The 12,618-nt window shown below is 57.5% G+C and overlaps 1 protein-coding gene across 8 annotated transcripts in view; it reads left to right on the forward strand.

Annotated features, from left to right (window-relative positions):
* Positions 1-12,618, forward strand: part of GAK (cyclin G associated kinase) — a 103,555-nt gene that overhangs the window by 52,078 nt on the left and 38,859 nt on the right. For all 8 annotated transcript variants that reach the window (XM_078367749.1, XM_078367751.1, XM_078367752.1 and 5 more), the window contains 6 exons: positions 4,352-4,401; positions 5,342-5,490; positions 5,974-6,096; positions 6,765-6,898; positions 11,656-11,850; positions 12,179-12,296. In XM_078367749.1, the coding sequence (XP_078223875.1) occupies positions 4,352-4,401; positions 5,342-5,490; positions 5,974-6,096; positions 6,765-6,898; positions 11,656-11,850; positions 12,179-12,296 (769 nt within the window). The remainder of the gene's footprint in view (positions 1-4,351; positions 4,402-5,341; positions 5,491-5,973; positions 6,097-6,764; positions 6,899-11,655; positions 11,851-12,178; positions 12,297-12,618) is intronic.

Here is a 12,618-nt window from a genome sequence, read left to right on the forward strand (position 1 = left end):
ACGTGTCATGTGTACAAGGGCCTGAGTGTGAGCTGTGTGCACGTGTCAGCATGTGTACGAGTGCCTGTGTGAGCTGTGTGCACGTGTCAGCATGTGTACGAGTGCCTGTGTGAGCTGTGTGCACGTGTCAGCATGTGTACGAGTGCCTGTGTGAGCTGTGTGCACGTGTCATGTGTACGAGTGCCTGTGTGAGCTGTGTGCACGTGTCAGCATGTGTACGAGTGCCTGTGTGAGCTGTGTGCACGTGTCATGTGTACGAGTGCCTGTGTGAGCTGTGTGCACGTGTCAGCATGTGTACGAGTGCCTGTGTGAGCTGTGTGCACGTGTCAGCATGTGTACGAGTGCCTGTGTGAGCTGTGTGCACGTGTCAGCATGTGTACGAGTGCCTGTGTGAGCTGTGTGCACGTGTCATGTGTACGAGTGCCTGAGTGTGAGCTGTGCACGTGTCAGCATGTGTACAAGTGCCTGTGTGTGACCTGTGTGCGCATGTCAGCATGTGTATGAGTGCCTGAGTGTGAGCTGTGTGCACATGTCAGCATGTGTACGAGTGCCTGTGTGAGCTGTGTGCACGTGTCAACATGTGTACGAGTGCCTGTGTGAGCTGTGTGCACGTGTCAGCATGTGTACGAGTGCCTGTGTGAGCTGTGTGCACGTGTCAGCATGTGTACGAGTGCCTGAGTGTGAGCTGTGTGCACGTGTCAGCATGTGTACGAGTGCCTGTGAGCTGTGTGCATGTGTCAGCATGTGTACGAGTCCCTGTGTGTGAGCTGTGTGCATGTGTCAGCATGTGTATGAGTCCCTGTGTATGAGCTGTGTGCACGCGTCAGCATGTGTACGAGTCCCTGTGTGTGAGTTGTGTGCATGTGTCAGCATGTATGAGTGCCTGTGTGAGCTGTGTGCACACATCAGCATGTGTACGAGTCCCTGTGTGTGAGCTGTGTGCACGTGTCAACATGTATATGAGTGCCTGTGTGAGCTGTGTGCACGCATCAGCATTTGTACGAGTCCCTGTGTGTGAGCTGTGTGCACGTGTCAGCATGTATATGAGTGCCTGTGTGAGCAGTGTGCACGCATCAGCACGTGTACGAGTCCCTGTGTGTGAGCTGTGTGCACGTGTCAGCATGTATATGAGTGCCTGTGTGAGCAGTGTGCACGCATCAGCACGTGTACGAGTCCCTGTGTGTGAGCTGTGTGCACGTGTCAGCATGTATATGAGTGCCTGTGTGAGCAGTGTGCACGCATCAGCACGTGTACGAGTCCCTGTGTGTGAGCTGTGTGCACGTGTCAGCATGTATATGAGTGCCTGTGTGAGCAGTGTGCACGCATCAGCACGTGTACGAGTCCCTGTGTGTGAGCTGTGTGCACGCATCAGCATGTGTACGAGTCCCTGTGTGTGAGCTGTGTGCACGTGTCAGCATGTGTACGAGTCCCTGTGTGTGAGCTGTGTGCATGTGTCAGCATGTGTACGAGTCCCTGTGTGTGAGCTGTGTGCATGTGTCAGCATGTGTACGAGTGCCTGTGTGAGCAGTGTGCACGCATCAGCATGTGTACGAGTCCCTGTGTGTGAGCTGTGTGCACGTGTCAGCATGTGTATGAGTCCCTGTGCGTGAGCTGTGCATGTGTTAGTATGTGTACGAGTGCCTGTGTGAGCAGTGTGCACGCATCAGCATGTGTACGAGTCCTGTGTGTGAGCTGTGTGCACGTGTCAGCATGTGTACGAGTGCCTGTGTGAGCTGTGTGTGTCCATGTGTGCTGCACGTTTGGCTCTGGTGCCATTGACTGTGTGCCTCATGTCTGTGCAACCTTTTGTAGAGACAAACCTGTTCTTAGTGGGCCTGCATGTCCCCAGAGCAGGGCGTGAGCTCGCTCGCACCCGTGGCCACCTCCTCTGTGAGGTCGCCTGCCTGAGTTGTGGCTGACGGAAGATCAGAGGAAGCTCCATCTGTCAGGGGCCAGCCCACTGCCCACTGGGCCCAGGGCTGTGGCTCCTGCAGGGTCCTGGCTGGTGGTACTGCATGTGAAGCGCAGCCGGACTGGCCTTGCCCCAGGGGGGACAAGAGACTCTCGAGCGTCATCTGGGCAACAGCGATGTTGGGATCAGAGTGGGAACGGACAGAGAGGATGCACGGCAAAGCCATGTGTGAAAGTCACTAGGAGTGGCCACTTTCAGCGTTGGAGGAAAGGGATGGATGCTGTGTCCCGTAGCACCCCCAGCTGCCTGATTTCCCAGCAGACTCATGGTCTCCACAGCCACAGTGGATTGTGGGGATGGGGCAGAATGGAGTCAGCAGAGGCAGGAGGCGTGTGGGGCATCCAGGGTCCGGGCACAGCTCCCACGGTCCTCCCTGGGGGTCTCCAGCCCACACTCCCCTCCCCAGCAGCTGTGAGGATGGTGGGAGCTGCTGTCTGATGGAAGTCTAAGGCCCCAGGGGCCGGTTCTAGAAACGGCTCTGCTGGGACCCATGGGTCCCAGGCCCCAGAGGACGCAGTTTGGCTTGAGCGTGCGCTGTGTGCACAGCACTCGGGCACAGCCAGCTGCCACTTTTTCGTCAGGGGACAGTGGGAACCCTCCCAACACTCCCAGGTCCCAGCTGAGGGCAGGCCTGCCGTTTGAATCTGCCTTCTGTTCACGCCATGTGCTTGAGGCAGATAAAGCTGCCTAGACTCGTGTTCGTTGACTTAGAAACCACAGTGAGTTCTGGCTGGGCCTGGAGGCTCATGAGGTGGCCGAACACAGTGGCTCATGTAATCCCAGCACTTTGGGAGGCTGAGGAGGGAGGATCCGTTGAAGATAGGAGTTTGAGACCAGCCTGGACAACACAGCAAGATCCTGTCTCAACAAAAATAAAAGATTAGCTGGGTGAAGTGGCGTGCTGCACTGGGGGCCAAGGTGGGAAGATCGCTTGAGACCAGGAGCTTGTGGCTGCAGTGAGGTGGGATGGCACCACTGCACTCCAGCCTGGGTGACAGAGCAAAATCCTGCCCCCCAAAAAAGGACAGTGAATTCATTTGCATTTCTGGCTCTCCCCATGGACAAGTCCAAGAGTAGGGACCCGGGGTGACCGTGAAGCCCTGGCTGCCCTGGTGCCTGGTGTTCCAGGGCCTAGTTTCTCTCCTGTCAGCGTTCGGTTCAGCCCTAACACACACACACACCCTGCACACATGCCCGAGGCCAGCACAGCCAGTTCCATGCCTCCTCAGGCTGCAGGGGTGGGTGAGACATGTGATGGTCCGTGGCTCACAGCGCCCACCTTTGCTCAAGGCATGTCAGCTCCCTGTGCTGGCCTCTGCCTCCTGTGGTGCTGGGGAGCGGGGGTTTTACCATGTTGGCCAGGGTGGTCTGGAACTCCTGACCTCAGGTGATCTCCGTGCCTCAGTCTCTCAGAGTGCTAGGGTTACAGGTGTGAGCCACTGTGCTCGGCCCGTTTTTGTTTTTCTCCCGGTGGTGAGATAATGGGTCCAGTAGCTACGCTTGGTGTGGCCTGCTTGTCTCTTGCCCGGCATCCTGTGCTACAAAGTGCTTGAGCACCAGGCTCACGTGCCTCCCTCCCACCTTCCCTTGTTGCTGAGGAAGACCCACGTCCTAAGTCCGCACCTGCCCCTTGGGTTTAGACAAGCTTTTGAAACATTTGAGCACACGGCCGCTTTCATGTCACAGTTTGGTCGTGTGCGTTTGGGTTATTCATCTCTCTGGACCTTCTTCTGGGATTTCTCTCCGACTCCCGGGCTTAGCCCTGATGGGGATGGCCCTTCTGTGATCAGCCCAGCTGCGGTTGCTCCCAGCCCGGCCGTCCCGTGCCCGCAGTTTCCAGCCCGCTCTGCCCTGGGAGGCAGGCTCCTCTGCAGAGAGTTGGCTGTGGCCACAGCAGGGGGTCCCCAGACACTTGGTTGGGGGCAGGGGTCCTCTCTGCCTCCAGTGGCTTCTGCTGGCTTTCCACTGCTACGAACACCAGGCCCAGGAGGCACCCTGGAGCCTGGCACGACCTGTGACCACCGTCCAGGCGACCTCTGCTCTCCGGCCCCCTCCTTCCACCGGTGTTGCTGGCCTTCTCCCAGCCTCCTGGGCGTGCCTCCCTGGAGGGCACAGGGGAGGGGACAGCCAGACAGCGGACATCCCTCCTGTCTCACCCACACCGCCACTACCTGCAGGCTCTCATTTCCATCCACTTTTCTAGGGGTCAGTTCTGCAGCGCACACATACCCAGGAACCTGCCCACACGCTCCTCATGAGATGCAGCCTCCACAGTGAGAGCTCCACAGCTTCTCCAGGCCTCAGGCATTAGCTTCAGCCCTGTGACTTCACTACAGAGTGTTTCTCATCATAACCAAGTTCTCTTCTTTTTAATTCCAGTTACGCCAAGGGTGACCTGGACATATCTTACATCACATCCAGGATTGCGGGTATGTGTGCCACGTGAGGCCGTGGGACGTGCCCTGGCCCTTCCGTGTGTGCACAGGGCATCCCTGCTGTGTGTCAGGGCACGGGTACTTCTACTCCAGCCTTCTTTGTGGCCACAGACACGCAGGGGCGGCCTGTGTCTGGCGCCTCCCATGGCTCCCTCTTGAACTCTGCGGTCCTGCCGGGAGCAACATAAGGCCGTGTCTTGGAAAACCGAGGCCTCTGTGCACTAGGCATCACGGTCACTCATCCTGATGCCTGGAGACCAGGCAGGCATCAGAAAGGTGTCTTGGGACGTCCTGGCCACCAGCTGGCGGGAGTGTGGCTGGGTCTGTGCCCGTAGGTCTCCGGCTAATGGGCCTGTGGCTGGGTCTGTGCCTGTAGGTCACTGGCTGGCAGGTGTGTGGCTGGGTCTGTGCCTGTAGGTCACTGGCTGGTGGGTGTGTGGCTGGGTCTGTGCCTATAGGTCTCTGGCTGGTGGGTGTGTGGCTGGGTCTGTGCCTGTAGGTCACTGGCTGGCAGGTGTGTGGCTGGGTCTGTGCCTGTAGGTCACTGTCTGGCAGGTGTGTGGCTGGGTCTGTGCCTGTAGGTCTCTGGCTGGTGGGTGTGTGGCTGGGTCTGTGCCCGTAGGTCTCTGGCTGCTGGGCCTGTGGCTGGGTCTGTGCCTGTAGGTCTCTGGCTGGTGGGTGTGTGGCTGGGTCTGTGCCCCAGGTCACTGGCTGGCGGGCCTGTGGTTGGGTCTGTGTTCCTAGGTCATCCCAGGCCGGGAGTCTGTGAAGGGTGAGGGGGCCCGCATGGCTGGGTGTGTGGCCAGTAGCTGGTGGAGCTGCCGGAGGCTACACTTTCATGGGGGCATCAGGAGCAGCAAGACCTCAGCAGCTGCCTGGCCACAAGGTGCACCGTCTCCCGGGACAGCGGCTGACGCAGGCCTGCTTGTTTCAGTGATGTCATTCCCAGCCGAAGGTGTGGAGTCAGCGCTCAAAAACAACATTGAAGATGTGCGGCTCTTCCTGGACTCGAAGCATGCAGGGCACTATGCCGTCTACAACCTGTCCCCAAGGACCTACCGGCCCTCCAGGTTTCACAACCGGGTGTGTGGCCGCAGGCTTTGGTCTGGGTGCAGCTGTGGCAGCTTCCTCCCACTCCAGCGCAGGGGTGCAGCTGGGGGCTTTGGCCAAGGTGGGGCTGTGATGGGGTGGCCAGAGGTCTCCTGAGGGGCTGCAGGGCGTGGAGCAGGAGGGAGTGAGGTGGCATCTCTGTTGCACTGAGGATGCCGCTTGATGGGAACCCGGACACCCCGGCTCCTACCGCTTCCCGCCTGCCAGAGGGTGCTGGAGGCCAAGGCTTTCCCTCCAGACACGAGACTTGGTATGCAGAAGACCTAAAGCCCGGGAGCAGCTGGCTAAGCTCTCTGCAAGGCCAGTGGCGGCTGGTGCTCAGGTCCCGCTGCTGAGGCTCTCACACAGATGGACGCTGTTGACACTGCCAGCCAGCTGAGTTCCCTGCACTTCAGGCAGGCCCGAGGCCAGGTGTGGCTCCTCTGCTGCCCACGTCACCGTGCCCTGTCCCCACAGGTCTCCGAGTGTGGCTGGGCGGCGCGGCGGGCCCCACACCTGCACACCCTCTACAACATCTGCAGGAATATGCACGCCTGGCTGCGGCAGGACCACAAGAACGTCTGTGTGGTGCACTGCATGGTGAGCCCCAGCCGCGCCCCACTGAAGTTCTTAGCTGCGCCCTGGCACCGTGGTTCCACTGAAATTCATAATTTCACGCATAGTTCAACAAAGTCTGAGCACCAGTCATGAGCTGGGGCCTGTTATTCACCCTGGGACATGGAAGAAATCCCTGTGCTTGGGGGCTTTGGGTCTGGAGAGGCATTTGCCAGGTGGCCCCTCCCTCCCCTCTCCATGTAGCCCTGCTGGCCTCAATTTGCATGCCCATGTGGAGGCCACTCTGCCATGTGGGGCGCCTGCCTCCCTTCCTGCGCGGCAGCCACCGAAGAGTGCCCTCCAGTTTCAGGTTCCCCGTCTGCAGTACAAGGCTTGGTGGTGTTTGAGCCTCCCAGGGTGTGGCAGCTGCCGCTGTGGTGAATGGAGTTGAGTTTTTCATGAGGGGTTGCCCGCAGGGGTACAGGGCATCAGCAGAGCCTGCTGCAGAGATGCCAGCCCCGTTCTTCCTCAGGGAATCTTCTGTCTGGCTCTATCCTTTCCTCAGCAGGCACTTTATATAGGTTCCTAAACCTATCTCAGCCTTGGGAACAGCTCTGTGTCTCTGCAGCCACAGGGCAGGTAGGACCCCTGAGGACCCTTGATCCCTCGTCCTGGGTGTGTGAGATGTGCACGAGCGTGTCTGTCTGTCCTAGGATGGGAGAGCTGCGTCTGCCGTGGCCGTCTGCTCCTTCCTGTGCTTCTGCCGTCTCTTCAGCACCGCGGAGGCCGCCGTGTACATGTTCAGCATGAAGCGCTGCCCACCAGGCATCTGGCCATCCCACAAAAGGTACTGCTTGGCCCTCTGGGGACAGCTCTGTCGGCCCGCGTGGCACTGCCGCCCTCGCTGCAGTGTCTCCTGGAGGGCCTGTCGGTGCTGCGCAGGCACTGGTGGGAACGGCGGGCCCGGCCTTGCTGAGCCTTGGCCAAATTGCAGGCTTATGCCCACAGAGCCCAGGGAGGGTGGGCCTGCGGCCGTGGTGGTGCCGACCGCTGGGGCTAGCACCTGCCCAGCTCCAGGTGGATGGAGGTTCTCTGGCAGGTGCCAGGTAGCCTGGCGGGCCTGTGCTCACTGGGCGGGGCAGGGGCGGCTCCTCTCAGGCCCAGTTCTGTCCCTCCTGTGGGAGCCCTCTGGTGGGCTCTGGTGGATGATGTGTGTGAAAATGCTGTGTTGACCGCCTGACAGTGCTCAAATGTGAGGATGGTCACAGCGTGCTCAGGGCCTTGCCAAATTCAGGCTTCCGTGCGGCTCTGCCTCAGCGCACAGCAGGCTCTCCCTGGCCGCGTGGAGGAGGCTGTTTCTTGGGGCTGCAGGTGCCCACGTCCAGGGAGTCCTTCCCAGAGTAAGCCTCCCCTGGCCTTGGTCTCAGTAAGGACCTAGTGAGGCTGGAGTAGCCTCCCAGCCTCTAAAAGAGCAGGCCTTGACCTGGACCACAGAGCAAAGGCCGGCCCCATGACCCCACCGTGAGGGAAGAGCAGAGGCCCAAGCTTCAAGGGACTCCCCATTCTTCGTCCCCTCTGGACGGGACGTGCAGCCTATGGGCGGGGCAAGGGTCAGGAGCCCATTCTTGCTGCTGTGGATCCCCAGGGAGGGCCCCACCTCGTATGCTCACAGCCTTGGTTGGGAGGAGATCGTAGCTGCCCCACCCAGCTGCATCTTATGTGACCCCAGGAAGTGGAGTACAAAGTAGGGAGCCCCTCCCTCCATGCATGGAGCTGAAAGCCATTGGCACCCCCAGGCCAGGTGCGGTGGGGCCTGCTCAGCAGGGGGCATCCGAGACCAGGGAGTCTTTCCCTGTGGCGTTTGGCTGGGCTTCCGTGACCCCACCAGGTCCCCACAGCTTCTTCCTTGTAGGGGTGGAGAGATTGCAGAGCACTGCACCCACGGGGCTGCCAGCTGGACCAGCTTCAAGTTCATGGCTTTTCAACATATCTGACCTAGAACCTAAGGAGTCAGGTGCTTGTGGGAGAGAGGTGTTTGTGTGCGCTATGTGGGGTGGACGTAACTGGACCCCAGAAGAGGAGGCATTTGGAAAGAGTCTAGCCAGTGGAGGCCAAATGTCTCAGTGGGCGAGGGAAGCCTCCAGGGTTGCAGGACCAGAAGGGTCCTTGCCCTCCAGAAGGCACAGTCTCTGTGGGCACCCACAGGACAGACAGGAGAGTGAGGGCTGGGTGAGGGGACACAGCTGCCATGAGGGAGGCCCAGACCTGGCCGAGAACCTTTCTGTCTCCAGATGGAACAGACAAGAAAGAGCTGCATCCTGGGACTGAGGGAAACGGAAGCAAACACGACTCCTGTGCTAAGGACCCTCACGCAGAAGAAGGCAGGGTGCACGATCCAGCAGCCACTTCATCAGAGCCATGGAAGTGCCAGAAAGGAGAATGCCTTCGACGTAGCTGAGGCCAAGTCAGCAGCCTTTGGAGCTAGGTCAAGAGATACTGAAGCTGACGAATCGCAGAGAAAGCCGGGGAGAGAACAAGCACCTGAGAGCTGCCCCCACCTCAGGCAAGCCACACACACGGAGTCCCAGAGGGAAGGAGGAAGGGGGAACAGTGATGAAATCCCAGCTGAGAATTTCCCAGAATAAGGAGCAGATAGCCGTCCACAGGTCCAAGAAGGCCAGAGGACACCAAGCAGAATGCAAATGAGACAAACACATAAAAACCCACTCGGGCACATCCTGGTCGGAAATCCTGCAAACCAAGCACAGAGGAGGTTTTGGAGGCAGCCAGAAGAAGATACGTCTTGTAGAGAAAGAAAGATGTGAGCCACAGGTTCTCATCAGAAACCCCAGGACAGCCAGTAAGGGCTTTTCTTAGGTGCTGTAATTCAGAAGTCAACACGAAGTAAAACGAAAACAGAACCTCCCAAGGGAAGGTGGATGGAAGAAGAAGCCGGGAACAGAGAAGACGGATAGGTGACAGCAAGGTGGTAGAGTGGGGTCGGACGTGAGTGGTTTTGTTGAAAAGACAGGCATCGTCATGGAACAGAAACGCACAGCTCAGCCGTACGCCTCGGGAAGTCCCCTTTCAACACGCAGGCCACGGCGGGGTCAGGACAGGCCGGTGGGAAGAGTGTGCGACAGCAGTGACATGCAGTCACTTGGGCTTCAAGCACGCATGGCTGTTCTCTCTCGGTCTCCCTGGGCCCTGAGGCTAAGCTGGGTCCTCTCCTCTGGTCAAGATGTTGGCCCCACTGACTCTGAGAAGCCGATTTCTCCTTCGTTTCTGAACCTGCCTCCGTGGCCACTCAGGCTGTTGGCAGAATTCATTTGTTAGGCTGAGGGACTGCCCATCCTTGCTTCCTGCTGCCTGGGCTGGACCCCTGTGTCCTGGGGCTGGTCTGCTCAAATGTGACCACAGAAGTGGCATCACCTGCCCCAGACAAGCTCCAGGAGAGGGCATGCTGCACGGGCAGGGGTGCCGCAGGGTGGGAGGCAGACACCAGGGCTTTCTGCACCACAAAGAGGCACCATGGGAACGCTGGTCACGGTGACGTCAGAGCTGTGCCACCAGGGTAAGGGGAACATTCCATTCAACATCCATAGAGCAAACACTGATAGAACTGAGAGGAGAGATAGACGCCTCGTTTGTACAGGAGACTTCAACAGTTTCAGTCATCGCGGGACAAGTAAACCACCAGCAGGGATACAGAAGAACTGAACACACCAACCCAGGAGGCTGACACATCTCTAGAACCCTCCACCCAACAACAGAGGGATACAGGAGAACTGAACACACCAGCCCAGGAGGCTGACACATCTCTAGAACCCTCCACCCAACAACAGAGGGGTACAGGAGAACTGAACACACCAGCCCAGGAGGCTGACACATCTCTAGAACCCTCCACCCAACAACAGAGGGTACAGGAGACATCTCTAGAACCCTCCACCCAACAACAGAGGGATACAGGAGAACTGAACACACCAGCCCAGGAGGCTGACACATCTCTAGAACCCTCCACCCAACAACAGAGGGATACAGGAGAACTGAACACACCAGCCCAGGAGGCTGACACATCTCTAGAACCCTCCACCCAACAACAGAGGGGTACAGGAGAACTGAGCACACCAACCCAGGAAGATGGACACATCTCTAGAACCTTCCACTCAACAACAGAGGGATACAGGAGAACTGAACACACCAGCCCAGGAGGCTGACACATCTCTAGAACCCTCCACCCAACAACAGAGGGTACAGGAGACATCTCTAGAACCCTCCACCCAACAACAGAGGGATACAGGAGAACTGAGCACACCAGCCCAGGAGGCTGACACATCTCTAGAACCTTCCACCCAACAACAGAGGGGTACAGGAGAACTGAACACACCTGCCCAGGAGGCTGACACATCTCTAGAACCCTCCACCCAACAACAGAGGGATACAGGAGAACTGAACACACCAGCCCAGGAGGCTGACACATCTCTAGAACCTTCCACCCAACAACAGAGGGATACAGGAGAACTGAACACACCAGCCCAGGAGGCTGACACATCTCTAGAACCCTCCACCCAACAACAGAGGGTACAGGAGAGCTGAACACACCAGCCCAGGAGGCTGACACATCTCTAGGACTCTCCACCCAACAATAGAAAATGCACATTTATTTTAAATGCACGTGGAATGCAAGAAGAAAGATAAGATTTTGGCCTGTAAACACACCTCAATAAATTTTTGAAATTTGAAATCACATAAGCTATGCTCTCAGGTCACAGTGGAATCAAACTAGAAATACTGGAAGGATGTCTGTAAAACTAACCCTCTGTCTCCCGGGTTCAAGCCATTCTCCTGCCTCAGCCTCTGGAGTAGCTGGGGCTACAGGTGCCCTCCATCACACCCAGCTGATTTTTGTATTTTTAGTTTTTACCATGTTTTACGGGGTTTTACCATGTTGCCCAGGCTGGTCTCGAACTCCTGAGCTCAGACAAGCTGCCTGCCTTGGCCTCCTAAAATGTGCTGGGATTACAGGGGTTGACGTCGCGATCCACCCACCTCGGCCTCCCAAAGTGCTGGGATTACAGGTGTGAGCCACTGCGCAGCCTCAAACAACTTCTAAATAACCCATGAATGAGAGTGGGAGTATCACAAGAAATTTAAAAATATTTTTAACTAGGGCGGGGTGTGGTGGCTCACACATGTAATCCCAGCACTTTGGGAGGCTGAGGCTGGTGGGTCAGTTGAGCCCAGGAATTTGAGACTAGCCTGGGCGACATGGTGAAAACCTATCTCTACAAAAATTAGCCAGGCATGACGGTGCATGCCTGTAGTTCCAGCTACTTGGGAGGCTGAGCGGGGAGGATCACTAGAGCCAGGGAGATCAAGGCTGCAGTGAGCTATGATCATGCCATTGCACTTTAGCCTGGACAACAGAGCAAGACCCTGTCTTACAGATACATGTATGTATGTATGTGTATACATAGAGAGAGGCAGATGCATATACGTAACTATATATGTAAAACTACATCTCTATAACTACATGTGTGACTATATGTATATATAACTACATATATAGCTATATATATAGTGATATGGCACGCCTGCCCCCAGGTACATCGAGTACATGTGTGACATGGTGGCGGAGGAGCCCATCACGCCTCATAGCAAGCCCATCCTGGTGAGGGCCGTGGTCATGACGCCCGTGCCACTGTTCAGCAAACAGAGGAGCGGCTGCAGGCCCTTCTGCGAGGTCTACGTGGGGGACGAGCGCGTGGCCAGCACCTCCCAGGAGTATGACAAGATGCGGTGAGTGCACCTGCGGCCCCGCGCCGTGCTCCCTACTCTCACCCCTCCGGAAAACCTTGAAGAAGAACCTGGCCTTGCCGAGGCGCACGTGTTTGGAACGTTAGTGCCTGGCAGGTCATCTGGAACTGGGTCAGCAAGGGGATCACATGGATCTAAGCGTCTAGGAGACTGCAGGGTTCTTCTCGGGGTTTTCGTTTGTGGGGGTCATTCTTTATTGAATATTACACATTTTACCTGTGGGGTGATTTCTTGTCCTTCTGTTTTTTGTTTTCATTTGTTTGTTTTTTGGGCTTTTTGTTTAGTGTTTCTCTCATCATTCTGTTCTCAGGGATTTTAAGATCGAGGATGGGAAAGCAGTCATTCCCTTGGGCATCACGGTGCAAGGAGACGTGCTCATCGTCATCTATCACGCCCGGTCCACCCTGGGTGGCCGGCTGCAGGCCAAGGTGAGGAAGCCTGGGGCCCGCCAGGTGCTCCCCACTCACCCCTGGCTCTGGGGGGCTGGGTGCTGCTGTGCGTTCAGCGTGGCCGTCCCTCCACTTCCTGCTGAGGGCTCCGGGGTGCTCACTGCTTGGTGAGTGCCGGCAGCTCTCACGTGGCAGCTACCCACATGGTGACTGTACCTGCTTACTCTGCACTTGCCACGGCAGGATCTCAGCCTGAAAGCCTGGCGTTTCCTGTCGATACTGAGTTTGAGGGTCCACTTGGGCAGCCCCATGAAGTGGCTTGTGGGCCTGTGCCTTCTCCTTGGGACCACCTGCCACACAC

This window comes from Callithrix jacchus, chromosome 3 (assembly GCF_049354715.1).
Source record: "Callithrix jacchus isolate 240 chromosome 3, calJac240_pri, whole genome shotgun sequence".
Taxonomy (NCBI): domain Eukaryota; kingdom Metazoa; phylum Chordata; class Mammalia; order Primates; family Cebidae; genus Callithrix; species Callithrix jacchus.